Source organism: Microcaecilia unicolor, chromosome 11 (assembly GCF_901765095.1).
Source record: "Microcaecilia unicolor chromosome 11, aMicUni1.1, whole genome shotgun sequence".
NCBI classification, from domain to species: domain Eukaryota; kingdom Metazoa; phylum Chordata; class Amphibia; order Gymnophiona; family Siphonopidae; genus Microcaecilia; species Microcaecilia unicolor.
In genome coordinates, this window is record NC_044041.1 from 104342241 (window position 1) to 104357265 (window position 15025).

Sequence of the window (15025 nt, forward strand, 5' to 3'; positions counted from 1 at the left end):
CCTCTGGTCTTTTTATTATGACCTCTCTTGCTGTAGAGAACATCCTTTCGGGGGGGGGGGGGGGGTGACACATCCCAGTTTATACTGTAACAGGACTTCCTTGTGCACTAACTCCAACTGAGCTAATTTTCACATAGCTTTTCTGACTCCGCATGCAATTGTTCCTTAAATCACCCTTATTTCTATCCTATCTATATTTAACGTCCCTTACACTGTTTTACAGTGTATTGTGTTGGCATTTCAGTAGCATACTATTGCATAGTGTGCTGTTATTTGAATGTTTTGTTTTTGTTATAATTGTGTATTGCTTATTATTCTTGCTGAACACTAGGTTGAGAGAATTTCTTTAAAAAAAAGCGATAAATTAATTCTAATAAATAAAATATCCCACCACCCCACCTCTCCTCTCCCCTACTGGAGTCCTTAAGTCCCAAGTTTTAGTCTACTCGCTAGGGAAGGGAACAGCTCCAGGCGTATGAAGTCATTCTGGCCAGCTGCATTTGCAACTGCAGAAGCATGGAAGAGAAGCCAGAGCTTGTGTTCTGACTGGAAATAGCTTCTTCGTTTTACTGTAAAGGACGAAACTGGCAACGACTCAGCCCCCCCCCCTCCCCCCACCTGAATCCCATTGAGTACAGTCACTATGTAAAGGCAGGGGCGGGGGCAGAGGGCACGTGCGATTGCCTGATACGCTATATAAAAGGAGCTTGTCGCACTCGCAGCCGGCAGCAGCACTACTACTAGGTCGTCGGACTCGGTCGGTGCTTGTTGCAGGGAAGCTTGTTGGGAGTCTGAAGAGTAGTGAGTGAGATTTCCTAGCCAAGCTCCCGGGAACGATCAAAACTTTTCACTGAAGCTCCTCCGAGCAATCGGACCTCCTGAGAGCGATCAGAGCTTGCAGAGGAGAGCTGCTCGAGCTTTTTTTTGCAAGGAAAGATGCAATGGTCCTATGTGGTAGTGGTGCTGTGCAGTTCCCTGCTGGCCGGGCAGGTGGGCGCCTTCCTGTCGGAGAGGAGAAACGGGGGCGCCAGCCCTCTAGGCAAAGAGAAAAAAGTGCAGTTTGCTTCGTGGGACGAAGTGAATGTAATCGCCCACGGGCTGCTGCAGCTCGGTCACGGGCTGAAGGAGCACGTGGACAAGACAAAGGGGCAGTTGCGGGAGATCGCGGGGCAGCTGGGCCGGCACAACGCATCCCTGGGCGAGCTGCAGCAGGAGGACCGGGAACTGCGGGGCAAAATGGAGGGCAGCCACGATCGGCTCCATAACCTGTCGCAGGAACTGCAGGAGGCGGCCCGGGGCAGGGAGAGCCTGGAACGGCGGCTGCAGAGCATCGAGGGTCGGATCGGGAGAGCTTTGCACCCTCCTCCTGCCGAGGAATGGGGCAGGATGCAGGTAAGGCTGGTGGTAGCGGGACAGATCTCACAGCCAGCTATGTGGGTGCTGCGCATGTTCAGCAGGGACCTCCCCCCCCCCCCCCCCCCCCAATTAAGCAGGTTCCTTTTTTTGTGTGTGTGTGTGTGTGTGTGTCCAGTGAACTATGTTGGTAGCATCTCTAATTTTTTTTTTAAGTAGGCGGTACAAGGAGTTGGGTCTTAGGGTCCTTTTACTAAGCTGCGGTAAAAAGTGGACGGTGAAATTGGCTTGTGCTGGGCCATTTTTTTTTTACTCCGGCAGGGAAAAAAAGGTTTGTTTAAGGGGGCAGTAAATGGGTGTATATTTATATTCCTATGGGTGTCTCTAGCGTTAGCGCACACTTAAAAACGTCAGTGCGCCTATAGCTTAGTAAACAGGGCCCTAAAAAAAGTAGAGCATGGCTATTCACTGCCTGAGCCCTTACCGCCACCCATTGACCTAGCAGTAAGGGCTCACGCGCTATTCGTGCGGTAATCGGGTAGAATGTGGCGATGTGACCGCGCTGGGAATGCCGCCACAGTAGAAGGGAAAAAATATTTTCTACTGTGGCAAACAGTGTGCGGTAACTTCAGAATTAGCACTGGGCGCCCGCACTTCACCAGTGGTGGTGCAGATTTGGCGGACTCAACCCGCACATTAGCCCTACCGCTGTGTAGTAAAAGGGCCCCTTAAAGCCCTAGGTACCCACTGTATGTGGGTGCTTGAGTACTCCAGAATTGGACAAGTAACTCTGCTGTGTCCAGGGAGAGTCCATTTGCATTAAGGTTAGAACCCCCAATTTTGAAAAGTCGGCTGCTGTGCTTAGAGCAGAGTAAGTACTCTACGAGGATGACTGCAGGAGGAAAAAAAGACATTTCCAGCATAGGAACCAGCTCTATGGGTGCTGCAATATTGAGCAAACTCTTTGACTGTGTCTAGGGAGGGGCTTCCATTGTGTTTAGCACCCCCAATCATTTTGGAAGTAAGGAGGGATCGCTGTATACTGAGAGGAATCTCTCATTATGCATTTCAATTCCCATTTATTTCTACTTGTCACTGGGGAGCAGCAGCTGGAAGGGAATATGCCTCTGAGTGCTTCTATCACACTAGTAAAAAAAGGCCCGTTTCAGAAAGCAATGAAACGGGCGCTAGCAAGGTTTTGAGCCGGTATGCGAGCCCTGCTCCCCGCCCCCATGTGCTGCAGTGCGCGCGCCTACCTGCACCATGATGGGCAGTCACAGCAAGTCCTTGGCGATGCTGTGCCCGCATTTCTTGTACGAACCTCGACCGCTCTTGGCGTACTCGGCCCGGTAGAGCTTCTCGTCTGCCTGACAGTCCTCCATGGTAACGGCTGCAGGAGACAGCGGAGCAGGAGAGGAGGACGCAGACCATTGCCCCTCGCTGGCGCAGAGCCACCCTCACCGCTGCAGGCCGCCGAGCAACGGGTTGGCGAGGCGATGCCATTCGTTCAGTGTCAGTGCTCCTGCCTCGACGTCATCACGTTGTGACGCGAGGGCGGGGCAGACATTAAACCGGATATCTATGCCATCTCAAGTTTCTGGCTGAGGCTTCATTAGAACGTTGGAGGTGCGTTTTATATATAGAGAGATTAGGTCAAAATTTGTTTAAAAAAAAAAAGTCCGGAGATGTCCAGGTATATGTATAGTTCTATGTAAATCTGTATGTCTATATTTAGCAACCGCGCGACATATAAAGTAGGAAACATGGAATAGTAGCTCTGGCTGGTATAGTCTGTATGTTATATACTTTGTACGTCCAGCACCACTGGACTAGACCGTCATCAGTACCTATATGATGCAACCTTTGTATCTAAAAATTATACATATATTGGTCGATATTTAAAACGATTTAACCAGCCAGAAACAGGTGCTGATGGGTTAAATTGCTTGTTCAGGGCTATCCGCTAATTTTCAGCAGCACTTGAGCAGTTATTTCTGCTGAAAATTAGTGGTTAGCGCCTAAGTGAAAACCTGTTTTGAGGGGCAGAGTTGGCACGTGGCTGGTTAAGTGCCAATATTGTTTACTGTATCCTGAGCAGTTCCACTGCAAGTTATTACTAATTAATGTTAGTTAATCTTTTGATAACATACTGTTAAATGTAAACCGCTTAGAATTTGTTGGTTAAGCGGGTTATAAATGCCAAATTAAATTAAAGTGGCCAGAGCAGCTTCATAAATGGGATCCCATAAAACACAGCAACTCATGGGCAGTTAAGTTCTGAAGATCGGCTTAACCAGCTATGTGTTAGCTGGCACTGCATAAACCGGATATTCAGTGCTAAAGTCCAGGCATGACCCAGCAATGATATCTGGGATTAACGCCAGCAGCGGTAGACGTGAATCGCATGTTTACTCTCTCCAAAAATACTAGGTCAAGGGGGCACGCAGTGAAGCTACAAAGTAGTAAATATAAAACGAATCAGAGAAAATATTTCTTCACTCAACGTATAATTAAACTCTGTTCGTTGCCAGAGAATGTGGTAAAAGCAGTTATCGGGTTTTAAAAAAGGTTTGGATAGTTTTCTAAAAGAAAAGTCCGTAAGCCATTATTAAGATGGGAAAATCCACTGCTTATTTGTAGGATAAGCAGCATAAAATGTATTGTACTGTTTTGGGATCTTGCCAGGTACTTGTGACCTGGATTGGCCAGTGTTGGAAACAGGATACTGATCTCTTCCCCCCCCCCCCCCCCCTGATATTCAAAACTATGTAAACCCTAGCTGCAGATATTAAGCTGCAGGTAACCGGTTATGTCCAGCTGAGCCACTAACCAGCTATATTGTGTGACATAGCTGGTTGGGCGGGGTATTCAGCACCAAACTGGCTATGCTGAGCAGTCAAAATAAGCTGCTTAAACAGCAGGCCTATCCTTGACCATTAAAAAGTTAACCGGTTAGCGCTGAATATCGGCATAGCTGGTTAACATTTTAGTGGCCAAAATAAACTCAGATATTGAACACCGGTCACCGGATACGACCCAGCATTGAATATTCAGCTTTGATGCCAGCGGCAGACAGCGAATGCAGTGTGCCTGCCACCAGCTGAATATCAGGCCCTATCCCCCATATTCTATATAACACGACTAGAGATCTGTCCTGAAATCCAGTCGTATTCTGTAATAACATGCATAATGTAATTGGCTTAAGAAGCCAATTAGTGTTGTTAACAAGCAATAATGAGCACTAATTAGCAAATAATTAGAATTTATACGCACAATTCCCTAAGCACATTCTATAACGCACTGTGCCTAGATTTTAATGCATGCAGGCAAAAAGGGGCATGAAAATGGGCGTTTTGTGGGTGTTCCAAAATTTACACGCGTTGTTATAGAATATGGTCCTCTGCATGCCGGAATTGACACCACGTTTTCATTGGTGTAAATGGAGACGCGTAGTTTTAGGTGCTGGGATATCAGCTAAGCGTATTCTATATAACGTGCCTAAATCTAGGTGCCGCTTATGGAATACCCTTAGGCAGATTTTCTAGGCGCACAGCATCAAGGAGGGCATCCAGAATATTTGCATAAACCGCTATCAGTGCATCTTACATGTATGCACCTTCAGCCATAGAGCTGGTGTGACTGCTGGTGCATGTAACTGACATGCACTACTACTACTATTTAACATTTCTAAAGCGCTACTAGGGTTACGCAGCGCTGTACAATTAACAAAGAAGGGCAGTCCCTGCTCAAAGGAGCTTACAATCTAAAGGACAAAAAGTGCAGTCAATCAAGATTGAGGCAGTCTAGATTTCCTGGATAGAGGTACAATGGTTAGGTGCTGAAAGCGACATTGAAGAGGTGGGCTTTGAGCAAGAATTTGAAGATGGATAGGGAGAGGGTGTGTGGGCTTAGGGAGTTTATTCCAAGCATAGGGTGAGGCGAGGCAGACAGGGCGGAGTCTGGAGTTGGCGGTGGTGGAGAAGGGTACTGAGAGAAGGGATTTGTCCTGTGAGCGGAGGTTACGGGTAGGAGCGTAAGGGGAGATGAGGGTAGAGAGGTATTGAGGGGCTGCAGATTGAGTGCATTTGTAAATGCAAAAGTGGAAGATGCACCTGTGTCCTGCCCGTATTCGCCCACGTGTGTTCCCCTTGTATTTATGCACTATGCCACGTTCGGACATTACAGAATAGCTTTTAAGCACCTTGCTGGCACATTCACAGGTAAGGTACGCCAACACGTGTGTGCTACTATTCGGTAAATTTACACACACAAGGGGCAGGTAAATGCAGGCACCCAGTCATGGAAATGCCCTCTAACCCCTGGATTCTGTATAGCATGATTTAAGTTTTGCACTCAAATTCAGCTGTATTCTGGATTTGCGTGCACAACTTAATTAGTTAACAAGCCAGTCAACGCTGATAATTGCCACTTAACAAGCAATTATTGACACCAATTGGCTTTAATTAGAATTTATGCGCACAACTATGTATATTCTGTAACGTAATGTGTGTAAATTCTAGGTCACATAGTTGAAAAGGGGCGTGGAATAGGCGGTTTGTGGGTGTTTCTAAAATCTATGTGCACTGTTATAGAATACACCTAAGTTTTACTTGGTGTAACTGCCCGCGACTACATTTAGTCACATGGACAGCTGCTCAGCGCATTCTATAAACCGAATGGAAATGTAGGTGTATTCTATAAACGACGCCCAAATGTAGGTGTATTTTTTTCAGCACCGATTTTTTTTAGGCATAATATATAAAATCTAGCCCCAAGTATCTCAAGTACTTTCTGAACTGCAGATGTTGTTAATATAGCTCCTGTCCAAAAGTATCCGGAGTAGTGGGAGTTACAGTTTCGTAAATCTGGCAACTTTTTTTGCATTGGATGAAGCCTTGTAAAAACCATAGGAAGCTATAATAAATTCAGGGGAGCCTGTGATAAATCTTGGTATGTTGGAAACTTTCCAGATGAGCCTTAGAGAGGTGGAGTCTTGGTGCTTGGTTGTCCCATTAGTAGGTCTTTCTTCTTTTCCTCATTGGATCTTTAATTATATGAGGCCCTTAAGTAACTGGAGCCTCTCAGTCCCTTGAGACTTGGCTTTATAACAGGGGCTATGTGTCCACCTGGAGGAGCTCTAGACTCCAAGCTCGTTGTCCTGAGAAGATTCTTGGCCAAGGAGGTAGGAAGAGAGTCAGGTTTGGAGAATACTGGCTACAGGGGTGAAGAGATCATAGCAGAAGGGGATAGGTCACTGGGGCCTTGCCAATATTTCACTCAACACAGCATCAGCAAATAGATTGGAGGCGGAGCCAGAGATTGGTTTGTTTAGCGCCTCCATCCAAAACGGGGTTCCCCAGCCCCTGGTAAGGAAAAGTGGAAGTCAGAGGCTATAATGCTGCTGCAGATACCTGTAGTGGGAGTGAGGCTATTGCATTGCCACAGGTATGTGTAATGGGAGTGTGTGTAGTGGAAGTGGGGCTATAGTGCTTTTGTAGGTACATATAATGGGAATGGGGCTATAGTGCTGTTGTGGGTATGTGTAGTGGGAGAGGGGCTATAGCTCTTCCACTTTGTATAAGAAGGTATGGAAGTGAGCTGTGCAAGGACTTTGTTTTATGTAAGGGTGAGTGAGTCTGTATTTCAGGTTGGAGTTCTGGGTGCTAGTTCTAGCTGCAGCTAATTGAAGCTTTAAAGTGCCACTAACACCCCTCCCCCCCCCCATGGTGGGTGTAAACTCCTAGACGCAGGATGAGAACAGAAGCCAGAGCATATGTCTAGTCCATCCACTCAGCATTGAGGATGTGTGAGAGGGGATTGGGAGTTAGGTGCACATGTCTGATCCAGTCTCTTTAGGCTTGGACCAAGGGTCGAGGGTGTCTGATTTATCCCATCATGTTCTAAGGGCTTGAGCATTGCCTCTTCAGATGCATTACACTTATATAGACACATCTGACTAACAGGGGACTCTAGACGGGAATGTTCAGTGTTAGTTTAAATGAGCCCTCTGGTGGGGATGGGGTAGGGATCTTTTACTATTGTGTTAGAGGAGTTTGTTTGTGAAAGATGGGCTGAAATAGAGTGTGTGAGGAATCTTCATCCTTCACCACTAGTTTGTCATGGGTGGGGAAGCAATCACTGTCCAACCTAACAGAGTTGGGGGATGAAAATATCTCATCTTGTGCCTTTCTGCTTTGTTTTTCCCAGTCCTTTATAGATGCTCAGAACAAAAGAATTGATGAGCTTCTGGGTCAGGTTAAGCTGCAGCAGTACAGTCTGGACAAGCAGAACCTGCAGATTAAAAGCCTACAAAGCAAAGTAAGTTCATCGTCTGGATCCTTTGGTGGGGAAGGGGGAGCATGGGGCTTCCCACTTCTGATGCCTACGAATCTGGGATTGGGGGCAAAGGGAAGGGTTGCCCACAGTTCACTGCTTCTCAGAGGTGACTTTCCAGAACGTCCCACTTGAGAATCGGGGTGGGAGGGGGTATGGCTGGAGCCCATCGGGTCTGGAAGTCTATCAGAATTCTGTCCTCTGTAGCCCTCTAAGGCTTCTGCCCCCACCCCATCTCTCCCTTTTTCCTGTGCCTTCATGTCCTTTCTCCCTTTCAGTTTCTCCCTATATTCTACAAACAGTGCCTGAGAGTTCAAATGATACTGGGGTTTTGGGATTATGTAAGTGAGAGAACCCTATTTAGAAAGTCAGACTGGTCTTGGATAGCACCTCATCTTTTAATCTGTCTGTGCACACCTTTTCCAAAGGCATAGATTATCCAAGATTCCTTCTGTCATAGATTTATGGTCAGTCCAGAAGGTGGGGGGGGGGGGGGAGGAGAGGCTTTTTGCCTCTGATCTGCTCAATGTCTAAAGATTTTTATCTGTCTTCTTGAACTTGTTATCACAGGAGGTGGAGGAATGGATGGGATTAAAATCTTTGTCTTTTCTTTGTGTGCTCCTTAGATTTGTGTTTGGGTGATAACTAGTGTTTAGGATCTCAATGACCCTATCATTTGGTAGTTGAGGTAGAAGGTATTAACAATGATTTTGAGTTATAGTGAAGAACTTTATGTCAGTGCCTAGGACTAACTGGAAAGACTGGAGGGGGAGAGGAGGAACGCAAAAAGCTTTGCAGTATAGCCTACACTAGCGCAAAATACCAGAAAAAAATACCAAGGCATGCTATAATGAATGAGCATGTAAATTACTTCCATGTTAAAATCATGTCAGTAATCTGACACTCATTGATAAATGTTATCTTTCCTGTCAGTGCCTGAGCCGTGGCAACATAACAGGCCACCATCCCTGGTATCTAGTGGCACTGCTTCCTCCCTCCCCCCAACCCAACTAATAAGAAAAGGCCCTAGTGGGTGCCCCCCCTTGCCAAGGCAGAAATGAAGCCCACTTGCGCCTGCTAAGTGGGAACTGGCATCTGCAAAGTGGCAGCGCCCTGCCCCGTGTGGTGTATCTTAAAATGCACTGCACGGGACAGGGCTGCGCAATTTTGAGAATTGAGAGTGCCAGAGGCAGGAGCAAGTGGGCATCTTGCCGCATGTAGAGGTATGAAGTCTGGAGGGGCCCGGGTGAAGGTCGGTTGGGGAGGTCCCCACAAGGCACCAGGGACTTTTATTTTTCAAAGGGTGGGCAGGGGTGGGTGGGTAGAGTGGGAGGTAAGGGTGCCACTAGACACCAGGGAATATATTTTTAGTCCGGGGAGGGAGGGGTAATGGGTGAGGGGTGCCCTAGACCAGGGTTCAACAAATTCCAGGCACCAGATCGCCGTAGTGCCTAGAAATTTTATCCTGGCACCCGGGATTTCATACCCTCGATATTTTTTTTCATACCACAGTGTCGCCTGTAACGGCTTCTCTACACCCTGCACAGCAATCAGGGACCTGCATACTGCTGTCAGGGAGCTAGGTATGACATTTGAGGCTGGCATAGAGGCTGGGAAAAAATATTTAAAAAGTTTTTTTTTGAGGGTGGGAGGGGGTTAGTGACCACTGGGGGGGCAAGGGGAGGTCATCCCCGATTCCCTCCGGTGGTCATCTGGTCAATTTGGGCACCTTTTTGAGGCTTGGATGTAAGAAAAAATGGACCAAGAAACGCTCCCAAGTGTTCGTCAGGGACACCCTTCTATTTTCCATTATCGGTCGAGAACGCCAATGTGTTAGGCACGCCTCAGTCCCGCCTTCACTTTGCTTCCAACATGCCCCCGTGAACTTTGGTCGTCCCCGCGATGGAAAGCAGTTGAGGACACCCAAAATCGGCTTTCAATTTTGCCGATTTGGGTGACCCTGTGAGAAGGACGCCCCTCTCACGATTTGTGTCGAAAGATGGGTGCCCTTGTCTTTCGAAAATAAGCCTGATAGTCTGACAAAAATGCATTAATTTGTCTCTCAAAGGACAAATTAGAGTCCAGAATGATCCCAAGAACTTTAGAATGATTGATTACATCAAACGCTGCAGAAATATCAACCTGGAGCAGAGTGACTTGTTCCTCTCTACTCAGATTTAAATTTTGAAGTGAGAACCAGACAGAAGCATTGTTTCAGTACTGTGTCTAGATCTGAAACCATACTGTGTATAATGTAAAGCATTAAAATATTCTAGAAAGGATTATAATAGTTCATTTATCAGAAATTCCATCAATTTGGCCATCCAGAAAGCTTGCAGTAGCTTTGTTCATCAGCCCCTGGACCAGTTGGCCTTCTTATGTCATTATCTACTGCATTATTGAGTTGCGACATGTTTGGTGCTGGGAAGCACCATGAGAGAAACCGGCACTGCTTGGTCATCAGTCAGATGAGGTATTGAAATTATTAGTCTATTTAGGGGTCCTTTTATGAAGCTGCGGCAAAAGGGGACCTGCGCTGGCATCAGCACATGTTTTTGACGCGTGCCAAGGCCCCGTTTTACTGCAGCGGGTAAAAGGCAAGTTTCCTTTTTTTAAAAGAAATGGCCGTGCAGCCGTTTCGGGGTGGGGGGACGACTTACCGCTACCCATTGAGGTGGCGGTAAGAGCTCCTGTGCTAACCCAGCGGTAACCATGCAGCACGTGGCCCGATTACCGTCAGATACACACCAGCGCTACAAAAATTGAAATATTTTTGCAGTGCCAGAAATGGCACACACTGGGGGAGGGAACTACCACAGAGCTGCTGCGGTAGCCCAGCGGTACTTCCCTTTTAGCGAGCGGTAAGCCCACATTGGGCTTACCGTTGCTTCGTAAAAGGGCCTCTTAGGGAATAAGGAATCCCTCATCAAAAAAACTTCAAACTACCCTAAATACTGCTGCTAGACTCGTATGCAAAGCTTCAAAATTCGATGGGGCATCCCCGCTATTATCTACAATACATTGGCTACCAATCAAAGCCAGAATCATCTTTAAAACGTGTACATTCATCTACAAAATTATCTATGGCATGAGCTCAGATTACATGATAAACTGATAGATTTACCTACCTTCAATTTGTCTATTAGATCAAGAAACTGTCTCATACTACACTTTCCTAGCTATAAAAACATCAGATATATAACCATATTAAACAGAGATTTCTCACAAACAGGTTCAAAATGGTGGAACTCCATCCCTAGTGAGATAAAAAGGATTACCAACTCTCTAATATTTCCCAAATTTCTCAAGGCATTCCTTTTTAGCAAATTTTTGCATTGTTGGGCAATGAACTAAACAGCATATGTTATGATATCTTTAGTTGTTTGCTCTTTTCAAAATCTCACTGTTTGTTTTCTTCATACTTGTAAAAATATATTGCATGCATTTCTAGTCTTAATTATTATAAGCCACATAGAACTGAATAATTAACATTTTGGATTATGTGGGATGTAAGCACCAATAAAAATTAGACGCTCCTAAAATTCTGCTGCCTCTCTGCCAGGGCCACTTACCATCCTTTCTGTTTCAGATTCAGGACAAGACACAGGGCCAGGCCTGGCATGCAGTGTTGAAAAAACAAAGTAAAGGCATCTCTGAAAACCAGAGCGTCAGCACTGTGCCTACACACGGTGAGTACTGCGGCTTATTCTATGTTCTGCATGACTTTACCCAGAGAGTGAGTGCTGCATGGTATTGGACACACTACAGCAGGGGTTTTCAGCTCATACCCAGTCAGTCAGGATATCCACAATGAATATGCATGAGGAAAATTTACTGCACTACCTCCATTGTACAGGTATGTAGCTCTATCTCATGCATATTCATTGTGGGAATCCTGAAGACCTGATTTATTAATATCTGATTGTTGTGTTATTTTATGACTAGTTTATACTGACTGTACTTAGATTATACACTGTTTTATGCCAGCATTTCCTTGTTTTGCTTTATTCTCTACCATGTAAGATGCTTTCTTTTACTATGTAAGCAGAACTGAACCTGCTGTATGTGGGAAAAAGCGGGGTAGAAATGTCATAAATAAATAAACATGAAATAGTAGTATATTAAATTCAGATAAATACATTTATCTATGTGTGCCAGTGTAAGAAGTAGTGTCGTAGCCACTGGGGAGGGGGGGGGGGGGGGGTCTGGGCTCTCCCCCCAGTTTGGGCTCAAGCTGGCTTCCACAATACGAAGTACCTGTTTGGGCTTCCACAATACGAAGTACCTGTTGAATGACTGGCGGGGGTGTCCAATCCCTGCCAACCGATAAGATCCGCTGCTCACAATTGCCCCAGTGCTGCCTCAGCAGCGAAGAAGTCAGCGGCCTCCTTTCCAGCTGCCGACACTGGTACTCCTCGCGCATGCTCAGTTTGTTCATGAACTGAGCATGTGCAAGGTGTGCCAGCGGCTGGAAAGGAGACCGCCGACTTCTTCGCTGCTGAGGCAGCACTGGGGCAGTTTGTGGCAGCAGATCTCATTAGCTGACAGGGATTGGACATCCCTGCTAGCAAATGTAAAATTATTAACGTGACAAGGGGGTGGGAGGGGAAGTAGTGATAAAATGCATTGCCCCCACTCCCAAGTCCACCCCCAAAAATTGAATCCTGGCTACACCCCTGGTAAGGAGACCTGGTAGCCATAAGTCCTCTCTTTTGCAGTGCTGTGTACACTGAGAACCAGCTAAAGTTTATGTGGGAATAACAACACTATCAACCTGATTCTGGGCCACTAGGACAGCACCATAGCCAGTTAGGTTAAAAGATAAGCAAAGGTCCCTTGAAGCTGGTCTTCTCACGGAGTGGTCCAGAGGGAACTGAAAACCCTGCCACCTGCATATCCAGCTCTGTTGTAATGTGAAACATTTCTGCCTAGCCCCAAATTTGGCATCAGTTGAGTCCCTGGATCTATCCTTTTCCCTGAATTCTGATTGGCTCCCTCTTGGACTTTTCAGCCTGAGACCGATCACCTGTATGGTCAGGAGCGAGGTTCCACCATGCCACCTGGCCACCACTGAGGAAATTAGGACCAGAGCAGAGGGATTGGTTTGAATTGAGAATGGAATCCTCTGACTTTGGGCTTCTTTAGATTACCAAGTCTTTATTTAAAGATGGAGCTTTGTGGTCCCTTCCCTAGGTAGTGTCTCTGCTTTCTGTTAACCCAGAATAAGGTTGAGAAGGGAAGTAGACGAGAGCAGTGGCGTACTGAGGGCGGGGCGGTGGGGACGGTCCACCCCGGGTGCACTCTGCAGGAAGTGTGCAGAGAGCAGCCGCGCAGCTGTCGCCTCCGCTGGTTCTCTGCTCCCTCTGCTGTTACTTCCTGTTCCGGAGCAGAGGGAGCAGGGAACCAGCGACGGACCCCAGCAGGTAAGAAGAATGCACCCGGGTGGGAGGCTTGGAGGTGATGCGCCGAGGGGGACGGATGGCGATGTACCCCGGGGGGGGGGGGGGGGGCCTGTGCAGTGGCAATCTGCCTCTGGTGGCAGCCGACCAAGGAACGCCACTGCTAGAGAGAAATCTAAGGTGATAGAGACAAGGGCAGTATCTGAATTCAAGAAAGCATGGGACAAGCACAGGGGATGTCTAAGGGAGAAGAAGGGGATGTAGAGCCCGGTAGTTGATATGGATCCACCATAAGGTCTTTGTTTGCCATCATTTTTCTGTGTTTCTGATAAAAATCAACATTGATCTGGGGGTAAAGGTGCTGAAGTGCATTCTGTGCCAGTCTGGTGTAGATGCATCCCAAGGTAACTGGTGGTGGAGGGCAGTGCTTTCCAGACAATAGCCTCCTTTACAACCAGGGAGCAGACATCAGAGGCTGCTGGCAGCTGGCCAAGTGTGTGAGAGGCAAAGACCTTCCCCAGCTGCTGTTGAGGCCAAAGGTCCAATCACTTACAAAGTATAGAGGAGGTCTGAGGCGTGCAGGCCCTCAGGAGTCTGGCTTGCTGCCAAGTGGAGGAAAGTTCAGCCCTTGGAGGTGGGAATTCCATGCGCTGGCGTTTTGTTTGTGTGGGAAGAGAAGCAAGAAGTCTGTTTCCTGTTCCAGGCACTAGGAGTGAGGACTGAAAAGGAGGGAGCAGGAGAGATTGTAACTGCCAGGGGGTTTTGTGTATTTATTCAGACTGAAAGCTGAGAACAGGCCAGTAGCAAACTTTGGGGGAAGGGAAAAGCTGAGCAGACATGCTAAAACCCCAGCTCGACTAGCAGCTAAAAGAATCATTTTCAGGGCCATTGTTGCACATAAACGTTTGTTATAAGCCATTCGAGGGCTAATTCTCTACAGATCGTCCAGAGTTAGGCGTCGGGACAATGTGTGCTAAGTGTGAATTCTGTATCGGCAATTATGCGTTTAATTGACGCTATAGAATACCAGCGTAAGTCTGGTGTTACGTGCCTAACTTAGGTGCGAGCACTTACACAAGCGCCATGGCATAGCTATCATCAGTGAGGCGCATATCTGACCCATCTAACTGTCTGACGAATCTCAATAACTCTCTGGATTCCTGACCCCTTATGTTTCTACAAGATCCCTACGATTGACAACTCAGTCTCCTTTGACAGTTCCATCTTTCCGGGAAATCTTCCATGAACATACTTTATCGACTACCTTTTCAGTCCAAGGCCCAAACAACTGGAATAAACTCTCACAAATCTGAAAATGTTCCTTTTCCGGGATGCTAAGCCAGGTTGTCAGTGAGCTAACTTAGAGTTAGTATCAGGGACCAAGTTGGGACAGAGAGGTTCAAAAGGATGTAGGAGTTGAATATCGTCTGTGTAGACGAATGTTGTAAAACCTAAAGATTGAGTCTGAGTCAGAAAAGGTGCCATAAAGATATTGATTAACATGGGGGATAGGATAGAGCCCTGTGGGACTCCTGAATGTGTCGGATAAGGTCGTGATGTGAAAACAAACAATGCAAAGTCTGTTCAAGAGGTATGAATGAAACCAATCAAAAACTGTATCATTGAATCCTAGATGAAATAGTCTATCTAGAAGAATGTCATGATTAACTAGGTCGAACGCCGTGTTACCCACGTCACAATAGAAGACAGGAGATGCCAGTGGGACCTGACTGGGTAAATGCCACTGGGTTGCAGCAGAAATAAAAAAAAGGTTATGTCACTTTACTGTCTGGCTATAGGTGCAGAGAGGCAGCTTGGGACTTGGAAGCCTGTCTCCCTGAGCCTCATACCTCTTAGTGAATGAACCCCACACTCCTCTCCCAATCCAGAGCCACTGCTCCTAGAAATATGTGTACCATCACAGCTGTTAATATGTCAGC

General features: G+C 46.7%; 1 protein-coding gene across 1 annotated transcript in view; it reads left to right on the forward strand.

The window, feature by feature from the left end:
* The first annotated feature begins 797 nt into the window (after positions 1 to 797).
* LOC115480811 (angiopoietin-related protein 4-like) overlaps positions 798 to 15025 on the forward strand; it is a 39819-nt gene continuing 25591 nt past the window's right edge. The window contains exons 1-3 of the mRNA XM_030219734.1: positions 798 to 1392; positions 7561 to 7671; positions 11276 to 11375. Coding sequence (XP_030075594.1) covers positions 937 to 1392; positions 7561 to 7671; positions 11276 to 11375 — 667 coding nt within the window. The 5' untranslated portion in view covers positions 798 to 936. The remainder of the gene's footprint in view (positions 1393 to 7560; positions 7672 to 11275; positions 11376 to 15025) is intronic.